Source organism: Haematobia irritans, chromosome 5, assembly GCF_050003625.1.
Source record: "Haematobia irritans isolate KBUSLIRL chromosome 5, ASM5000362v1, whole genome shotgun sequence".
Classification (NCBI taxonomy): domain Eukaryota; kingdom Metazoa; phylum Arthropoda; class Insecta; order Diptera; family Muscidae; genus Haematobia; species Haematobia irritans.
The window spans coordinates 71,725,606-71,739,928 of record NC_134401.1 but is presented as its reverse complement, the minus strand read 5'-3'; the positions used below and the strand labels follow the sequence as shown (position 1 = coordinate 71,739,928).

At 38.6% G+C, this 14,323-nt stretch overlaps 2 protein-coding genes across 2 annotated transcripts; both read left to right on the top strand.

Annotated features, from left to right (window-relative positions):
- The first annotated feature begins 608 nt into the window (after positions 1-608).
- On the top strand, positions 609-2,520 carry LOC142239825 (uncharacterized). Its single transcript, XM_075311588.1, has 2 exons — positions 609-1,271; positions 1,642-2,520. Exons 1-2 carry the CDS (start codon positions 609-611, stop codon positions 2,518-2,520), a joined length of 1,542 nt encoding a protein of 513 aa, XP_075167703.1.
- A 180-nt stretch (positions 2,521-2,700) lies between these two features.
- On the top strand, positions 2,701-3,474 carry LOC142239824 (uncharacterized). The gene has a single exon (XM_075311587.1). It carries the CDS (start codon positions 2,701-2,703, stop codon positions 3,472-3,474), a length of 774 nt encoding a protein of 257 aa, XP_075167702.1.
- The last annotated feature ends 10,849 nt before the right edge of the window (positions 3,475-14,323 follow it).

The window sequence follows — 14,323 nt, the reverse complement described above, 5'->3', positions numbered from 1 at the left end:
TGTCCCCTGTGTGCGGAATATATTACTGTAAACAGTGCTTGGCAATGAACATTACGGATCGCCTTAAGTGGGTACAAAAGAAAGGGTTTTGCGTAAACTGTATTAAACCCGATCATCGTTCCAAGGAATGCACATCCAAGACATGCACTAAGTGTTCATGTAAACACAATTCGCTGCTGCATCTTGAAAAACAACAAATTGCCAGCAACAAACCCTCACAATCTAATAGTGAAGCATTACGCTCAACCTCAGTGGCATCAGCGAACGCTCGCCCGGCAAGGATTCTACTCGCAACAGCAGTAATAGAAATAACAGCCAACAATGGACGATCCTGAAAATTCCGAGCATTGTTGGACTCAGGATCCCAAATCAACATAGTCTCCGAAAGACTAATTAAAGCCCTAACCATTCAACCAGAACGAACAACACTAAGTATTCAAGGAATTAGTGGAAGATCTAGAAAAGCTACACAGCGGGTAAACGTTAAATTCGAGTCACTCACAAGCAAGTTTTCATCCAGGCTGGAGGCTTATGTTCTCCCAAACATAATACCACATCAATCTAGTGTATCGTTCGACATTTCATCCTGGTCTATTCCCAAAAACCAAATGCTGGCAGACCCATCGTCCCAAAATTCGGCAAAAATTGATGTGGTACTTGGCGCAGAATTTTACTTTCATCTTCTGCTATCAGGAACATTACACTTAGCAGACAATTTACCCGTCCTGAAGAACACAAAATTTGGGTGGATCGCCAGTGGACGATTAGCCCACGACAGCACAACCGAAGCAACATGTGCAGTTTTTAGTGAAGACGATACAGCAACAAACGAACTACTTGAAAAATTCTGGAAAATCGAGGAAGTTCCTGCAGAAAGCAATCTCACAGTTGCAGAACAGGCGTGTGAAACTCACGTCATTCAAACCACAACCAGAGAACTCAATGGAAGATTTGTTGTTCGTCTACCCCTGTCTGAGGATGCCGCAACACTTGGTGAATCAGAAACATCCGCATATTCCAGGTTCCTTGCCTTGGAACGACGATTCAAACGCGATAACAATCTTGAAAAACAATACAAGGACTTCATGCAGTCATACGAAGATCTTGGTCACATGACTCAAATCGATCCCAAATCCCTGCCAGGCCCTCGGTACTACATTCCGCATCACTGTGTTTTGCGTCCGGAAAGCAGCACAACTAAGCTTCGAGTCCTATTTGATGCTTCAGCAAAAACGTCAACAAATCGGTCACTAAACGACTGGTCCAACAGTGCAAGGGGATATATTTGGAATGCTTCTACGTTTCCGACTACCCAGATTTGTCTTCACCACCGATATTGAAAAAATGTATCGTCAGATTCTCGTGGACGAACGAGACAGGAACCTTCAACTCATTTTATGGAGGGATAATCCAGGGGAGCCTGTACGACATTTTCAACTAAACACCGTCACTTATGGAACATCATCAGCTCCCTATCTGGCGACAAGGTGTCTACAAAGGCTAGCGACTATCCGGATGGACAAATATCCGCTTGGCGCAACGATCCTGAAGCAGGACTTTTACTTCGATGACGGGATGAGCGGTTCAGATAGTTTAGTAACAGCTAAGGAAATGTAATCTCAACTCACCTCCTTACTTAAGGAAGCCGGCTTCAAGTTGCGGAAGTGGTGTGCAAACCATCGCCAACTCCTTCAAGACATACCGCAAGATGATCAAGAAGTCAACCTTGATTTTGAAAACGCGTCAATCAAGGCATTGGGACTAATATGGAGCCCAGCATCGGATCAATTCTGCCTTAGGGCAATTCTTCAGCCAGTCTCAGTGATAGCAAAGCGATCTGTCATATCAGATGTAGCACGAATCTACGATCCATTGGGTATAGCAGGCCCAGTCGTAGTGGCAGCCAAGATATTCATCCAACAACTTTGGGAGGATCAGATATCTTGGGATGATGAACTCCCCGAAGATCGAACAACAAAATGGCACGCCTTTCGTAATGCAGTGAATACGTTAGACAACACCCGCATCCCACGCCACGTTTTCGACGGTCAAACTGCGCAGCACATTCAAATGCATGTCTTTGTGCACGCAACAGAAAAGGCTTATGGAGCCGCAATTTACATTCGATCTAAACTCCCAAATAAAAGGATAATCGTCCGGCTGTTGTGCGCCAAATCCAGAGTTGCGCCTCTCCAAAGGGTATCGCTGCCAAGGCTAGAACTTTGCGCAGCACTTCTAGGAGCAGAACTGGCCAACAAAACAAAAAATAAACTAAGATACGAAGTCAAACAGCTCTTCTTCTGGTCTGATTCCGAAATTGTCTTGCATTGGATAAATTCGGCATCATCATCACTCAAAACTTTTGTGGCTAATCGAATCAGCAAAATACAAGACCTTACCATCAACAGTCAATGGAGACACGTCGACTCCAAAACCAATCCCGCAGACTTAATCTCCAGAGGTTTAAAACCAGAACAATTACCGGAGTGCAACATGTGGTTCTATGGATACCTTTTTTAACATGGAAATGAAGACAGTTGGCCTAAGGAATTCGCGAAGGAATTGCATCCAACAAGTGAATTAGAATTCAAACGAAAGCCTGTTATTGTCACTACAGCCGCGCAAATGTGATTAGAACAAATCATCTACGAAATCAACCACCGCAATTCGTTCGGTTGTCTTCAACGAGTTGTGGCTTATATGCAGCGATTTATCAAAAACAGCAGGACATCGTCTGCCGACCGACTAGCAACCAAGCTACTAAGCCCAATAGAATTAACTTCAGCTTTGCATCTAATAGTCAAAACCATACAATCAGCTGACTTCAAAGATGACATTAACAAGTTAAAGACAACCAAAGAACTCAGCAGATCCAGCCCAATTATCAGTCTATCCCCCTTCCTTGACAAATCAGATATTCTTCGAGTTGGCGGAAGACTAGATGCGTCAAATTTCTCATACGAAATGAAACATCAAATAATATTGCCTTATAATGACCCCATCGTCAAACTAATCCTCGTGATGCTGCACAATGAAAACCATCACTGCGGTCCACAAACGTTGCTAAATACTACAAGAGAAAGGGGATTCTGGATTATAAAGGGCAAAACAATGGCAAGGAACACAGTTCACAATTGCATTCGTTGTACGAAGGCCAAACCAAAAATGTATCAACAGATAATGGGTGATTTACCAGAAGACAGAATAACGCCATGTCGACCCTTCTTAAACACTGGAGTAGATTATTGCGGTCCATTTTGGGTACACTACAAGCTTAGAGGAAAGCGTCCACACAAGGTGTATATCGCAGTATTTTGCTGTTTTGCCACAAAGGCAATCCACATGGAAGTTGTGACAGATCTCACTACAGACGCCTTTATTGGAGCCTTAAAAGATTCATCTCGCGACGCGGGCGATGCCAAACGATATATTCAGACAACGGCACAAACTTTGTTGGGGCTAGAAATCAACTGAAAGAACTGGAGACCTCAATATTCGGGAAGGAATCACAGGAGACTATTGGAAGGGCATGTACCAAAGAAATGATCGAATTTAAATTCATCCCACCCAGAGCCCCCCATTTCGGAGGCCTTTGGGAAGCGGCGGTGAAATCAGCCAAGCATCTTCTTCTGCGTTCGGTTTCCACCGCCTCCCTCACTTATGAAGAACTGGAAACGGTAGTCATAGAAATTGAAGCAATTTTAAATTCAAGACCACCAACTCCCATATCTTCAAACCCTAACGATCTAACCGCACTGACCCCTGACCGCACAAATTGACGCCAGAAAAAACCAGCCACCAACACCACTATCTAAAAGATGGAAACTCGTGTCTGAACTAAGACACAGTTTTTGGAATAGGTGGTCCAGTGAATATTTGTCACAACTCCAACAGAGACACAAATGGAGGACGACCTCAGCAAATATCAAACCCGACCAACTTGTCATCATCAAGGAGGATAACGTACCGGTCATGCAATGTCCACTTGGACGCATCATCGAAACCTACAAAGGACAAGATGGGAACGTGCGTGTAGTCGATGTCAAAACTTCATCAGGTGTAAATAAACGGCCAATACATCGCTTAGCGCCATTATTCAATGATGATATCAAAGAAAAGGAGGATCACAAAAGAACAAGGCCAACACATGAACAGAAGCCAAACACATCAAAACGATCGAGGCCCAATAACTTTAATTTATTGTGCACAACACTACTGGCTCTTCTGATACTACCGGTTGTATTATGCAATCCCATGCGACCACAACCATTTGAAACAAAACCCGGATTATATTTCGAAGGTATTGGTACGGCACGGATAGCCACAGCAGAATGGAAGGTCATGGTCTACTACAATCTTACACCCTTTAGATCAGAAATTGACAACTTCGCTGACGGTATAAAGATGTTCTCCGACCTATGCAAAATGTCTCCTCACGAAACGATGTGTAACAACTTCGCATCTCATCTCAAACAAACTAGAGCAGATTTAATCCAAGATAGAGATATCATCATGCCAAGGAGATTGCGTAGAGGTGCTCTAAATATTGTCGGTAATGTCGCAAGATCTCTGTTTGGAATTCTAGACGCGGACTATGCCACCGAAATGGAAATACGATACAAAGAGCAGAGACGGACAGAAGCCACCTCACATCGCTGTTACACAATCAAACCTCAATTATCGACTCGACCTTGAATATAATAAAGGAAGACGAGTTATCCTTAAAAACTAGAATAAATGAAGTCCAAACCACCATATCGACGATACATAACCAAGTGGTAGAAGACAAAGCTCAGCTAAGGATAGCTCACACAGTAGCTCTTCTTGCCAACGAACTAACTCTAGCAGCAACAAGACTACGCCAAGTTGAAGCGGAAATCGTTAATGTTCTTACAGATTCTCATCACGGTAGGATCAGTCCATCCTTACTAACGCCGCATCAGCTGCAAAGAGAAATTAACGTAATCAAGGCTCCTCTACCGATATCACGAGTTCTACCTTTCGATGATATTGACCTCATTCAATTCTACAAAATCATTCGAGCAAAGGCAGCAGTCACTAAAGACAAGGTTATGTTCGAGATAAGACTTCCTCTAGTTGACCAGCAAACGTTTGAGTTGTTGAAGATATTTGCAGTGCCCGCAAACGAGAACGGCACCCTTGTTGCGATACACCCTCAAACAGAGTACTTGGCGATCAATCTCCATCGAGATGAATACATGCCACTCTCCAGCGATGACATTCGCAACTGTATTCATCCAAGCAGTGACATTTTTATCTGCGATAATAATCACGCAATGTTCTCGAAGGGATCTACGGCGGCTTCGTGCGAAGTAGATATGTTCAGACATAAACCAGCAAACAAATTCAAACATTTACAAGGAGCCTATCATCTGGCAACAACAACATCACAAGAACCAATAGATTTATGCTACCACATGTGAAATTGACGTCAGCACTGTTTGCGGAACAAAAACTCTACAATACACGCTCCAAGGTTCCGGAATCATAAACCTTGAACCAATTTGCACCCTTAAATCCTCGGAAGTCACTCTTCGAGGTCATTATAATGCATCAAGCTTTATTCAAGCATCTTACTCTCGCTTTCCGAAATTTAATCTAACAACGCACTGCACTTCTCAACTCGACTGATCAGCTTTTAATAAACCATACCGAGCAGCTAACAGATCTCCAGAACAAACTACAGGAAGCTGACATTTCAACTTTACGCACCACCGACCGTTCCGACAGACATCACCATATGGCGATAAGTTACACAGCTCTTATCATGTCTTCTATGCTGTTGATGTTCTACCTTGGATGGCGATTTCTGAACAGAGGAGGTGAATCAATCCAACCACCCACTCCACAACCACGTCAAACCGTTCCGGACACGTACACTGCCCAGTCACCCGAAATTTAAATGTATCTTGCTAGTCGAACCTGCAGCGTTCAACGTGGGGGAGAATGTTTAAGAACGCAGCTTCATTATATCATTACGCTGCTATATTATATAGCATAAATATAATTAACATTAAACCCATAGTAAACAGCATTTACGCTGCTATATTATCAAGCATATATATTTAAATATTATTTGCATTGTAAGCAGCAGAAGTCAATAGCCGACCAATTTAAATAAAGAATCTAATTTCACGGTCAACAATTGGACAGGTTGTCGACTTCTGCTGCACTAGTTCATTTACACTAATATACTAAGTCAGCATAAATATTACTTAAGTCATTGATATAGCATAGGCTAGATATATGGTACGTGTTAACTTAATATATCGATTAATCATCAGTTATTTAGTATAAATAACGTGAATGAAATAAAACATTATGCTAGAACATATTTGCATTCTACATCATTCAAATCAACTACGGTTCAAGTACCCTATGTTCCATCTACAACTGTTCTTGTTTTGTACTTGAACAATATTAGGAAAAGAATATTCCCTGAATATTCAAAATTATACAAGTAGGTCGAGTCCAATTATCCCATCAAAGGTTGTCAGGTTCGGCAATAAAAAGAAAATCGCTTTCCTACAAAAATATTAATCGAACACTTTTTATCAATTTTATTAAACCCATGAATTGATTTCACGTTAAAAGGTCTATTCACGCTAATGACACCTTTCAATTCCTTCAATGGCTTAATATAATTTTAGAGGCGCCTGTGTCTATCAAGAGTTTAATTTTTCTCCCTGCGATTTCCCTTTCTATGAACGGTAGCAGGGAGTTATGTCTAAAAAATTAATTACATCGAATTCTGAAACTTCATCGTCAATATTTTCTGTCTCTTCTTCTGTTATTGCTTGGTATTCATAATCTTCTTGATCAGGCGGTGCATTATCTGCGACCAATTGGTTAATTTTTTTATGCTTCGGTCCTGTGTACCTTCCACTACTGTTGTTTGGTCTTTTATTTATTTGACCCTGATTGTTGTAACCTTTAACTTGAGTGCTTGGTTGCTGCATGCGCCACTGATTAGCTTGAGTTTGTACGCCGGAGGGATCATATTGTCGGTTGCCTGGCTGCAAAAAGAACGTCACTTAAAGATTTGTTGATCCCTGAAATGAAAACTCTCAGTGCATCTGCTCTATACTTTTCATTGAGTGACGCAGCAACATTGCTGTCATATGTCATAGCTGTCTTATTTATGAGCAATGTCAATTTTTTTTTCAACTTCATCGTAATATTGTAGGATTGTCATATTCCCTTGACGGAGGGTGGACATTTCTTGCTCTATTGTCCGCGGACGTTTGTCCGCGTACGTGAAATCAAGTCTATTTATTATGGCTTTGAAATTGAGGGGGGTATTAAAGGATGACAGTACCATATCCTCATTATACCTAATGCTTGGTAGTGTTTAGAACTACTCTCATACTTTTCATAGACTTTGTATGCAGTGTGTGCTGCTTTTCTCCATGAGACGTAAGTCTCATGTTTGCCTTCGAATTCCGGCAAGGATTTAACAATATCTAAGGTCTCATTGCACGAAATAGCTAATCTTATCTCGGCATCCTTATATGATTCTACCTCTGGGGTAGTTATTTTTACACTTTGTAATTTTTCTTCAATTTCCTGGAATTTTTGCGTAAAAATTTGTTCTTGTGCGGAAAGAGCGCTTGCTACTGCGCCGTCGACAATAACTTTTAACTGTTTCCCAGTCAGTGCTATTTTGGTCTCTAGTTGGTGTTGCAAACAATCGTTACTTTGAAGTCTTTGAAATTTATTTAATAAATCTTCAAAATCTCTATCACTCATATAATATTTTCGCACAAAAGGAACTCGAAATATCGGATAAAAACAAGAACAAAGGCCTTAAGTTTAACAAACACTTCTTTTTCTTTTAAAATAAAAAGGTCGAAAACACGAAGAAAACCTCTTGCAAAAATAAACTTGAGCCTGAAATTCACTTAAAATTGTTTCATTGTTACAATAAACACTCTACTTACATGTTAATATTTAGTTTTAATAAATAATTAACAAGTTGATTGCTAATTTGTTGATTGTTGATATCCGCTAATTTGTTGGTTGTTGATATCCCTTTGAGGGAAGTGTAGTGGGCCGTTGGGCAGTTTCGTGGGTAACGTTGGGCGCCAGTAATAATATTTTGGTTAGTTAATTATTTTGTTTCTTGATTATCAGCATCATCGGCTTGATAATTCTTGATTATGTTAATTTGCAATTCCGCGAACAGTTTGGTCTTCTTTCTGGTATACTGGTATACTGGACTGTATATATATATATATATATATATATATATATATATATATATATATATATATATATATATATATATATATATATATATATATATATATATATATATATATATATATATATATATATATATATATATATATATATATATATATATATATATATATATATATATATATATATATATATATATATATATATATATATATATATATATATATATATATATATATATATATATATATATATATATATATATATATATATATATATATATATATATATATATATATATATATATATATATATATATATATATATATATATATATTATTTGTTTTTTTTTTTTTTTTTTTTTTCATCTATGGATTAAACCCTTACAGACTAACAGTAATATATTACATTATATACATATTGTTTGTTAATATATCAAGTATTTAATAATAATGTTATCTTTTTCTTTACATTGTATTTCTCTTCTGACAAATCAAGATAATAATAAAATTTATTGAATTCTTTACAAAGACGGCGAAGTGGATCGTTGTTTTCAAAGTTCGTTCGAAATTATTCCCAACCTGCTCAATTTATTCACATTGATAAATGGCTAATTCCCAACAATGTAACGCTGGCAGACCCTACCTTCAACTGTCCGGGCAAAATCGACATCCTATTAGGCGCAGAATATTGTCATCAGCTACTCGCTATCGGACAAATCCAACTAGGAGACAATCTTGCAAAACATAATACTTGGGTGGATAGCATCAGTGAAGGTATCTGATCAACACTTGCAAACATCAATATGTGGGGTACTAACTGATGAAGACAGCATGAACCAGACAATAGAACGATTCTGGAAACTGGAAGAAATCGATTATACGCAGAAACAATTATCGATATATGACGCACAGCGCGAAGCTTACTTTAATCAGCATACTGGACGTGACAAAGAAGGAAGATTCATCGTAAGGTTCCTATTTTGTGCCGAACCAAGTTCTTTAGGAGAGTCACATAGTCTCGCTTTCAACCGTTTTGTCATTGTAACGGCGTCTATCCAAAGACATTATCTTAAAACAACAATACAGAGTTTATGGAGGAGTACGAAGCTGTGACAGGAGCAAAATATTTTATTCCCCACCACTGCGTTCTACGACCTGAAAGCAGCACCACTAAACATCGAGTTGTATTCGATGCTTCAACAAAAACATCATCTGCAAAGTCACTGAACGATGTTTTGCATACTGGCCCAACACTACATAATGATCTGTTTGCTATTCTGCTACGCTTCAGATTGCCACGTTTCGTGTTTACCACCGACATAGAAAAAATGTTTCGTCAAATACTGATGCATCCTAAAGACAGACCATATCAGATTATCCTGTGGAGAAACTATACCACTGAACCTATCAACTACTTCACATTAAATACCGTTACATACGGAACCCGACCAGCCTCCTATCTGGCAATTAGATGCTTGAAAGAAATATGCCCGGAAAACAAGAGCCAGTTTTTTGGAAAAGAACTTCTATGTGGATGTTGGTCTGGGCGGAGCAGACAGCTTGAATACAGAAGAAGTTAGCCTTGACTTCACCACAGAGGACACCAATTATACCAAAACTTTTGGATTGGCCTGGTTACCCAAAGCTGACCAACTTAAAGTAAAAGTCAACCTAGCGCCAATCAGGTCAGTGACCAAAAGGACGGTCACTTCAGATCTTGCACGTATTTCGACCCCCTAGGTTTGCTATCTCCTGTAGTCGTCCGGGCGAAAATATTTGTCCTAGAACTGTGGAATCTAAATCTCTCATGGGATGAAGCTGTACCTTCAAAATTCGACTATCGATGGCGAAACTTTAGAGGTAACCTCAAGTCACATAACGTATTTCTCAAAACACTCAACTTCATATCTTCAGGAAAGGCATACGGGGCAGCAGTATACATTAGAACAATCTTACCGAATAAGATTATACTTGTAAACCTCCTTTATGCGAAATCCCGGGTAGGACCCCTTAAACAACAAACGCTTCCAAGGCTAGAATTGTGCGCTGCACAGCTGGGAGCTAACTTGGCGGTTAAAGTCAAGCGCGATTTAGACATGATGACAGTACCCACGTACTATTGAACTGATTCCACAATAGTGTTAAATTGGATCAACTCAAGATCATCCTCCTTTCACACCTTTGTCGTGTTGTCTTGAATTGAAGTAATACGATTATGCTTCAATTCAAGACAACACGACTCCTGAACAATGGAGACACGCTAGTTCCAAGGATAACCCAGCAGACATCATATCTAGGGGATTAGACCCACATCAGTTACCACAAACAACTCAATGGATGCACGGACCATTCTTTCTTCACGGAGACGAGAAACATTGGCCTCGTGCGTTTCTTCTCTCTCCTGATTCGAATATCACTGAACGAAAGCAGAACCTCCACAACCTAATGTTGGCCGTTCTTCTTGTACAGAATACTTCTTGTACAGAATAAACCACAGGAATTCCTTTAAGACACTCCAACGAATTGTTGCTTTTGTTCTGAGATTTATTAAAAATTCCAAAACCCGTAAAGAAGAACGACAAAACAGGCCAACCCTCACTCCCTTTGAACTTCACGATTCACTTATCGTCATAGTTCGTATAGCACAGCATTCTAACTTCAAAGAAGACATTCTACAACTGGAGAAGCATATAGATTTTAAAGGTTCAAGTCAAATCAAAAGTTTGTCGCAGTTCTTGGACGAACATACAGTTTTAAGAGTTGGAGGCAGACTACAAGAATTAACTTTGAGTTTTAATGCTAAACATCCCATGCTTTTGCCATTCAATGATCCAATGAGTCGATTAATCTTCGAATCGTTACATAAGGAAAATAAGCATTGCGGAAAATAAGACTAGCGCACTCCTTGCTACGGTGAGACAACGCTTCTGGCCCATAAAAGGAGAGCAACAATGTGCAAGATCAAAACCAAAGCTTCTGAAATAAATTATGGGAAATTTGCCAGAAACAAGAGTAACGCCTGCAAGGCCCTTCATAAACGCAGGGGTAGATTATTGCGGACCAATCTGGGTACATTGCAAAACAAGAGGAAAACGACCTCAGAAAGCATACCTTGTGATATTTTGCTGCTTTTCAACAAAGGCGGTTCACCTAGAACTTGTGACGGACCTTACAACCGATGCCTTCATTGGGGCGTTGAAAAGATTCATTGTTCGAAGGGGCCATTGCCAAAACCTATATTGTGATAACGCTACCAACTTCGTGGGAGCAAAAAATCAACTCGCAGAGCTGTCAACCTTGTTATTCTCAACGACAGCTCAAGAAAAAATACAACGAGAATGTGCAACTAGAAGCATTACTTTCCACTTTATACCTCCGTGATCTCCTCATTTCCGTGGACTTTGGGAAGCAGCTGTAAAATCCCCTAAAGGTCTTCTGATAAAGGAAATATCGAGTGCATCCTTGACATATGAAGAAATAGATACCATTGTCATAGAGGTTGAAGCGATACTAAACTCTAGGCCAATAGCACCACTACAGTCCAAGCAACATCATCAACCTTGGCAAAACGATGGGAGTTAGAATCCCGAGTAAAACACCAATTCTGGAAAAGATGTTCCCAGGAATATCTCAATAAACTCCAGCAGCGTAATAAATGGCAAACTAAGGCTCAAAATCTGCAATTGGGTACTATAGTCACAATTAAAGATAACTTGCCTGTCATGAACTGGCGACTTGGTAAAGCATTGAAACTTTTCCAGGGTCAGATGGAACAAACTAATGACGAAAGAAGAGATAATTCGCTTCTGTAACATATACTCCCAAACATATTTTGCTTCAAGCATATACATTTTTGGGTATTGCCCAAACATTTATATGTTTGATCTCTTCCAATATATAATATGTCTGAAAGCATATTGGTCTAAACAATATATGTTTGAGTAGTCTAAGTTCCAAACATTTTGTATATTTGCATCCAAATTCAATAATGTAGTCTTCCAAAAAACAATATGTTATTATGTGACCATATAATATGTTTGGAAGCATTTTGCACCCAAAAATATTATATGCTTAAAAAAATTCTCCCAAACAATATTGTGCTCAAAATTTTATTTATTTATTTATATATTTACAATCATAATGAATTATGAAAATAAACAGGTAATATAGGTGCTAACAACATAGGTTTTCGACCTGAATGCTCAAAATTTTGTTTCTGCCTAATTGTATATTCCCTCACATCTTTCTCACTTCCACGATATTTTTTAGTTCTTAGCACCTTTTTCTGTAATACAAACATTGTAGAAGAAATTATTCAATTTTATGATTTTTTTTATTTTAATTTTACCTTTTGCCGGACGGGGATTCGAACAGCGGACCACACAGTTTGTAAGGATCAAAGAAGTAGCTGATCAATTGCCCAAGGGGAAATAAAATGATAATTTTGTAATAACAAGCAACAACCACCAACTTAATTCAATATCGCTCCCTGTTAAATAGCGCTCCAAGCTACTAAACACATATATGTTTATAGGCTATTTCTAAATTAATATATGTTTGCATCCAAGCATATTATATTTACAAACATTTTATGTCCCAAACATAATATGTTCTAACATATTAACATATATGTCCCAAACATGTTATGCTAGTTTATGAACATTATATGCTTGCACTCAAAAATATTGTGTTTAAAAATTTGTTTTCCAAACATATAATGTTTATAGCCAAACATATGAAAAACAGTCTTTTTCATCCGTGCACAGCGCTGCATCCAGCGACAAAGACAATGGTTCACCACCTCCAAAACGTGTAAACCTGACAACAACCAACATGCGTATATCACCACAACTATCTACGCAACCGGAATTAGCTTATGCAAGCCTATCAAAATTATTCACGACCCCCCTGGCCGCAATATGTTTATTCTCCACGATTTATTTATTTTGTTTGGCAAAATAAAATAAATCTCTAATAGAATAAAAATTAAAATCTGTTGCCCATTTCATTCTCATTCTTTCTATATTACAGCCAATCCAAAGGTGGTAATTCATACGTCAGGTATTGAATGGCACACGCAAGAACATTTACCTTGCGTATGCTATTCAAGCTATTAGCCAAACAATATGAAATTCAACACCGGTCATTGGCTTCATATGGAAAAAGAGTTCAACTGCAGCATAAGCAATTCCGGCAAATAATTCGACTGTTTTCTTTTCATTTACTTATTTTATTTTTGTTGTTATTATTACTTTCTTGTATTAACTATTAGTATATAAGGCAGAATAAATTTAATAAAGATGATCACTACGCTTAAAAACCTTGCTGTTTTAACTAACGTGATTCTTTCTTTTCTTGGTGTATCACCTAGTAAAGAATTTTAAACCCCCTTTAAAAGAAAAGTTCTGGTGTACTACCAGGACTACCAACAAACAATTTATTCTGGCGTACCACCAGAATATACGCTGAGCAAACGAGCTCAAGCACTAACACTAACCAACTTTCGTATAAATTCGTATAAATACTGTCCACATAAAATTCGACGAATTTCTTGAATTTACATTATTTTAAGTTATGTTTGTTTACTTATAAATATGTTTACTTTATAAATTAATCCGAAATGTTTAATAAAAAGTATAAATTATAAAAACAATGGCCTCGTTAAAAAAATACTCGCACATATTTTTCAGTCCACATGTGTATGTGTGACATTTGGAGCAAACCGCTATGTACATGTCTGAAGTACTTAAATAACACAACGTAAAAAACAATAACGTGCATAGTTTTAGCACACCCTTCAACATTCCGCCCTCCCCGTGACCAAGTGTTAAATCCAGATTAAGGGCTGAGATTCCTTATGGGGCCGGAAATGATGTATCCCCGCACTGTTTTGTAGGCATTCACATAGCAAAGTTCGGTGATTGTGGATTCTTCTCGATGGATTGCAGAATAAGTATCTGTACCAAGTTCGATGTCGATGGGTAAATTACTCCTTGGGTCTGGGTCGACAAGGGATCGCTAAAATCTCTTGTACGGTCTTCGGGTAGAGGGTCAGAATAAGGTCTTCGTGGAAGTTAATCTGTTACGAGCGTGGAAGT

What these genes read in the sequence shown, in the direction of transcription:
- LOC142239824 (XM_075311587.1), top strand. Translation starts at nt 2,701, where the DNA reads ATGCAGCGATTTATCAAAAACAGCAGGACATCGTCTGCCGACCGACTA.
- LOC142239825 (XM_075311588.1), top strand. Translation starts at nt 609, where the DNA reads ATGCTGGCAGACCCATCGTCCCAAAATTCGGCAAAAATTGATGTGGTA. An exon ending in TAAACGACTGGTCCAACAGT is followed by an intron (nt 1,272 to 1,641) that starts GCAAGGGGATAT and finishes TCCTTACTTAAG; the next exon opens with GAAGCCGGCTTCAAGTTGCG.